Below are 6,000 nucleotides of genomic sequence, written 5' to 3'. Positions count from 1 at the left end.
GCTGATATTTCAGGAGTTGTACATAGTATTCAAGCTGGGGAGGTCACTCAGTGACACACTGCTTGCCTAGCATGCAGGAAGCCCTAGGTTTGATCACAAGCACCACATAAACCAGGTATGGCGCTGCATGCCTGTAATCCCAGCTTAACTGTGACTAGAACAAGAGCAAGTAGAGATATACAGTCAAGAACAGGTTAGAAAAGACAAAGCTACCACTGAGGGTGATATCAAAGGCAGGTGATAGGGAATTTGGTTAGATATCAAGGGTGGGAGACTGTCACTAAACTGATCCATCAGGTTTCTTGCTAAAACGGGACTAAGTAAGCAAAGCTACCGGGGTAAGCTAGAAACAAGACTCAGAGATTAGGCTATCCCCAAACTCACAAGATCCACTTGCTTCTGCCTCCCAACTGCCGGAACTGAAGGAATGAGTCACCATGCTCAGCTAATATAAAATTCTTAAAATAACTTATAAAAAACAGCAAAATGGTTTAAAAAATATTAAGTATAATAGTACATAGCTTAAATTAGGATGATACTATGGGAGTGGCTGTCCTCTTGGCAATATCTCATCTAGCAGAACCTCCTGTTACAGGGGTAACGATATGATAAGAGTCCCTAAGAAGCAGTTCATTTGTCACCAGGCTTCAAGACTCAGCCAGTGTTTTAATCGGCTCAGGGTACTATAACCCACAGCTTATCAACAACAGTCTATTTTAACCATTTTACAAGGAGTCTGATATAGAGGTATGGACAGTCAGGTTCTAGTGAGGGTCTTGTAGTCATTGTACTTCACATGGGAGACAGCAGAATAAAGAAGTTTAAAGACCAGTAAGTTTTACTCATGGGAGTGACACACTCATGACCTCATCTAACCATAATGTTCCGAAGATTCTGACTCCAAACACCATCATACTAAGAGACAGAGTCCCATTACCTGAGTTTAGTCTGGGCGTGTGTGTGTGTGTGTGTGTGTGTGTGTGTTACAAACATTTAGCTAGGAACTTGCAGTTCTTGGTTTTTGGAAAAGTTAGGGTTGTCAGTTTCCTGAATACCGGTATATCTACTTATCAACAGGGAGCAGGACCTTTAGGACATTTTGTAAATCTATACTCTGCCATTACTACTCTGAGGCAAGTTGTTTAAAGAGAACTACAAGGTACACTCCAATTCACGCCTGGTCTGCATTCACTATGGCGAAACTGGATGGGGGCGGAGCTTGAGGAGAGACATGTATCTATAAATGTAACAAGCGCTTCTGAGCTTTCTAAGATCTAGTGAATTGAGATGTGTATGGAAGATTACTATAGCATCTTCAATTCATAAAATGGAGTAGGCAACATTTTAATCCTTTACTCCACTTGCTTTGTTTTACTGCTACTGCTTTGTCATCCCCCCAAATACTTGAGCAAGGCAGCACTAGAAAAGGACAGCACCAGACTCTTCACTCACCCTTACAACATGTCAGACCTCAGGCACCAGACGAAAATACCCAAAGCTGAATGTGGGCCCATGTCAATAAATGTGGAGCGCTTTAAGCCTAGTGTGTAATCCCATCCCAAGGTTCATATTTGGGACTCATTTCCAGTTTTGGTACACTTCCGTCAGTCGCTGGTATGGTCCCTGGTATCTTGGCTTCATGTCTTTGGAGAGAAACTAGGAGTCGGTTCAGGAGGATTTGACAAAGTGCTTTGCGCAGCTAGCTGTGAATTCCACTTGCCTAGAAGCTTACGCTAAACCATGACCAGAGCTGACCCACATGCAGCCGGGCTTTCCTTTGCCCGGACAACCTTGTGAGACCTCTAGGAGCGAGAAGCGCGCCAAGAACGCAGACTCTAAGGCGCACTCCTGGCTACCCTAGAAGACGGTAATGGCTCTGCACCAGCAGCCAGAGATACAACAAATAAAATGGAAGCTCCTGCTCTGTGGGAACACAGGCCTCGAGCTCGGACCAGAGGCCCGGGCGAGCTAAGAGAGTAAAGAAAGCCGGGCGAAGAGGGTGTACCCCATGTCAGCTTCATTCAAACCCCGAGGACAGCAGACCCCGCCTCCCAACACCTCCGCCCGCTCAATCGCCGCGCGCTCCGGGTGTGAACTCGCCCCGCGGGGAGCGGCTTTCAGCTGAGGGGGCGGTGGCAGAGGCGGTTCGCGCAGCCCCGCTCGGCCGATAGGCCCAGGCAAACAACACCCATTTCTCCCTCCCCTGCGCTGGGTTCAACTCCCACTCGGCCCCGGCCACGCCCTGCTGCCACCGCCCCCTCGGGCAGCTCTAGGCTCCGCAGCCAGGCCGCGCTCGGGGGCGGGAGGAAGGCGGTGCCTCAATCCGATAGCTGACAGAAACTACAAGACCCGAAAGGCTTTGCGGGAGAGGCCCGCCCGCCTCCTCCCACGACTCACGCACGTCAACAGCCTCACCCAATGAGAGCCGAGCCAGGGAAAAAGGGCGCCCGGGTCCGGATGCGCCTTAGGAAAGCCATGCTCACGCCGAGTGGGCAGCCGGCAGTCCACTCAGACCTCGGGACCTCACGCTTCCCCGCGCTCGCCTCGCTCCTCTCCCTTAAGCCTAGTTCCATGTCTTTCTTCCGCGGCCCCTCGCAAGATGCTGCGACGCGTTTTTGAGTGGAGGGCGCCGGGAACTGAGTAGGGGGCGGGATATCCTGAGACAACAAGTTTGGCTGTATGAAGGGCCTGCCGGCAGCAAACCGCAGCTAGCTCACCGAGAGGGCACGCGCCGCGGGCCGAGAAGGCAGAAGCCGAACAGCAGCGAGCACCAGCCGAGCAAAGGGGAGGAGAAAGGGCGGCCCCAGCGCCCCGGCCCCGGCAGGTCGGCGGCCAATCCGCTGGGGGAAGGGGTGGAGAGTCGGCGGCGCCGGCGGAGGCAGGCCGAGGGGTGTGGGGAGTCGCCGCGCTCGCGCCGCCCTGGCTCCGCCCCCGGCCCGCGCCGCCGCCCTCGCCGCGCGCCGCCGCTGTCAATCAAGGGCGAGTCAGCCGGGCTCGGGCGGAGAGAGGAGCTGCTACGCCACAGCCCAGCGGCGGCCATTCGCGGAAAAAGAGGCAGAGCCTGTGCCAGCTACAGCCTCCTCCGAGCCACCGCGGGCGGGCGGGACCGGCCTCTCCTCCCGCCTCGCCCCCACCCCCACCCACCTCTATCCCAGTGTCTCTGAGAGGGTTTGTCCTGTTAATGCGGGATGAGCGGTACGTATTCTCCACCCCCCTCGGTCTCCTTCACCGCCTCCCTTCGTCCCTCCCTCCCCAGACCCTGCTCGCTTCCCCCTCCCCCGGGGCCGCGGAGATGCTGGAAGGGGAGGAGGAGAGGGCGGGAGGGAACCAGGGGGAGGGAAGGAGGGCTGTGTTTTGTCTTAATGTCTGAGCTAGAACAACCTCCTTCTGGGTGTTGCTCTGGAGCCTATGGGTCGGGTTTCAAACCACGTTTCGTGAGAGCCCCCTCCTCCCTTCCCTCCTTCTCCCCCACCCCCTGCCGGTGTGCACGGATCGAGGGTTTACGGAGATTAATGTTCAGGAGGAGGGGGGGGGAGAAGGGAGGAGAACGAATAATAATAATCCTAATAACCTGTTGTCGTGTGTGTTGGTGGTGGTGGGGTTGTTGCAGATCAGAAGAAGGAGGAGGAGGAGGAGGCGGCAGCGGCAATGGCTACAGAAGGAGGGAAAACCTCTGAGCCAGAGAATAACAATAAAAAACCCAAAACCTCAGGCTCCCAGGTAAAAGCAAACGTTAAAAGAAAATTCAACACAAAGCTTTAGGGAAGAGAGGGAGTTATGCCCTTTAAATACCCAGAAGTAAAGAACAGAATGAAAATGTTTATTCATTCAAAGCATCTTTCTGAGTGAGGAACTTAAATCGTAAATTCATGAAGATTTCGCATAGTTGAGGCTATAACGAACGGTGTTTATATTACATCAGGAATTCAGACTGTTAGAAAACGGTGTCTATTTTCCCAAGGGCATTTGGAGTTTAGAAGAATAACACTTTAAGAAAGTTTACCAGAAAATTCCTTTTTATTTAAACTTTATGTAACAGAACTTGCCTCTTTATTCGTATAGCTTCTACCACCTGCTTTTGTTCATATTTCCTTTTTAATTCTGCTGCCTATTAAGTGTGTTCTGATACTTAGAGCTCTCAAAATAAATAACCCCCTCCCGACTGCTGTCTTCCACTAAATCCGCCCACTTTTTTCCCCTCCCTCTCCTTTCCCCTCCCATTTTGGGTAGGACTCTCAGCCCTCTCCTCTGGCTTTACTGGCAGCTACTTGCAGCAAAATAGGGACTCCTGGTGAAAATCAAGCAACTGGACAACAGCAGATTATTATAGATCCAAGCCAAGGATTGGTGCAACTTCAGAATCAACCACAGCAGCTAGAACTGGTGACAACGCAGCTTGCTGGAAACGCTTGGCAACTTGTTGCCTCCACTCCTCCTGCTTCAAAAGAAAATAACGTTTCTCAGCCAGCTTCTAGTTCATCTAGTTCTTCCAGCAGTAATAACGGGAGTTCCTCTCCTACAAAAACTAAATCAGGTAATCCTTCCACCCCTAATCAATTTCAAGTCATACAAGTACAGAATCCAAGTGGTAGTGTACAGTACCAAGTGATCCCCCAACTTCAGACGGTGGAAGGTCAGCAAATTCAAATCAATCCAACTAGTAGTTCATCTCTACAGGATTTGCAGGGTCAAATTCAACTCATTTCTGCAGGTAATAATCAAGCTATCCTCACGGCTGCTAACAGGACAGCTTCTGGGAATATCCTTGCTCAAAACCTGGCAAATCAGACAGTTCCGGTACAAATTAGACCTGGTGTTTCAATACCATTGCAATTGCAGACCCTTCCTGGTACTCAGGCTCAAGTTGTAACAACCCTACCAATTAACATTGGAGGAGTGACTTTAGCTTTGCCAGTAATAAATAACGTGACTGCTGGAGGAGGGACTGGACAAGTTGGCCAGCCTACTACTACTACTACTGATAGTGGGACTTCCAATGGAAATCAGTTAGTGTCTACGCCCACCACCAGCACTGCTCCCGCCAGTACTATGCCTGAATCACCCTCTTCCTCTACTACCTGCACAACTACTGCATCAACATCTCTGACGAGCAGTGACACATTAGTGAGCTCAGCAGATACGGGCCAGTATGCAAGCACATCAGCCAGTAGTTCTGAACGCACCATTGAAGAACCACAGACACCTGCTGCTACTGAGTCTGAGGCCCAGAGCTCCAGTCAGCTTCAGTCCAATGGGATACAGAATGCACAGGATCAGTCAAATTCTCTTCAGCAAGTACAGATTGTAGGCCAGCCTATCCTGCAGCAAATCCAGATCCAGCAGCCTCAGCAGCAGATTATTCAAGCTATCCCGCCACAGTCATTTCAACTCCAGTCAGGGCAGACAATTCAGACCATCCAGCAGCAGCCTTTGCAGAACGTTCAACTTCAAGCAGTAAACCCGACTCAGGTGCTTATCAGGGCTCCAACTTTAACACCTTCAGGGCAAATCAGCTGGCAAACTGTCCAGGTCCAGAATATTCAGAGTCTTTCAAATTTGCAAGTTCAGAACGCTGGGTTATCCCAGCAGTTAACCATCACCCCAGTGTCTTCAAGCGGTGGCACAACTCTTGCTCAGATTGCTCCTGTGGCTGTTGCTGGTGCCCCAATAACATTGAATACTGCCCAGCTTGCATCAGTGCCTAACCTTCAGACAGTGAGCGTTGCCAACCTGGGTGCTGCGGGTGTTCAAGTTCAGGGAGTTCCAGTAACAATCACTAGTGTTGCAGGTAAGCTACATCTTTTTAACCCATTATTAGGAGGGATTAGTAACAGTTATTGCTCCAGGCTATCTTTTAGTTTTGATACACCTCTGATGTACATATACTGGAGAGGGATCAAACTGAACTATTACACCAGCAACCATATGTATTTATCACTGTGACCTCTTTATTTCTATAGCTTTTACCACTTAGTTTTGTGTGTTGAGTTGGGTAAATAA

At 50.5% G+C, this 6,000-nt stretch overlaps 1 protein-coding gene across 4 annotated transcripts in view; it reads left to right on the top strand.

The window, feature by feature from the left end:
- Positions 1-2,981: 2,981 nt before the first annotated feature.
- The window catches only part of Sp4 (Sp4 transcription factor), a 64,751-nt gene continuing 61,732 nt past the window's right edge, over positions 2,982-6,000 (top strand). Inside the window, exons 1-3 of one of the 4 annotated variants that reach the window (XM_087552295.1) lie at positions 2,982-3,195; positions 3,616-3,720; positions 4,265-5,788. In XM_087552295.1, coding sequence (XP_087408421.1) covers positions 5,050-5,788 — 739 coding nt within the window. In that variant the 5' untranslated portion in view covers positions 2,982-3,195; positions 3,616-3,720; positions 4,265-5,049. Of the gene's footprint in view, positions 3,196-3,610; positions 3,721-4,230; positions 5,789-6,000 lie in introns of all 4 variants that reach the window. The other 3 variants (XM_087552293.1, XM_087552294.1, NM_012761.2) reach the window with 3 other exon arrangements.

The sequence above is a fragment of the Rattus norvegicus genome, chromosome 6 (assembly GCF_021556685.1).
Source record: "Rattus norvegicus strain SHRSP/BbbUtx chromosome 6, alternate assembly SHRSP_T2T, whole genome shotgun sequence".
Classification (NCBI taxonomy): domain Eukaryota; kingdom Metazoa; phylum Chordata; class Mammalia; order Rodentia; family Muridae; genus Rattus; species Rattus norvegicus.
The sequence above is the reverse complement of the archived record's forward strand: the minus strand, read 5'-3'. Positions and strand labels throughout refer to the sequence as shown.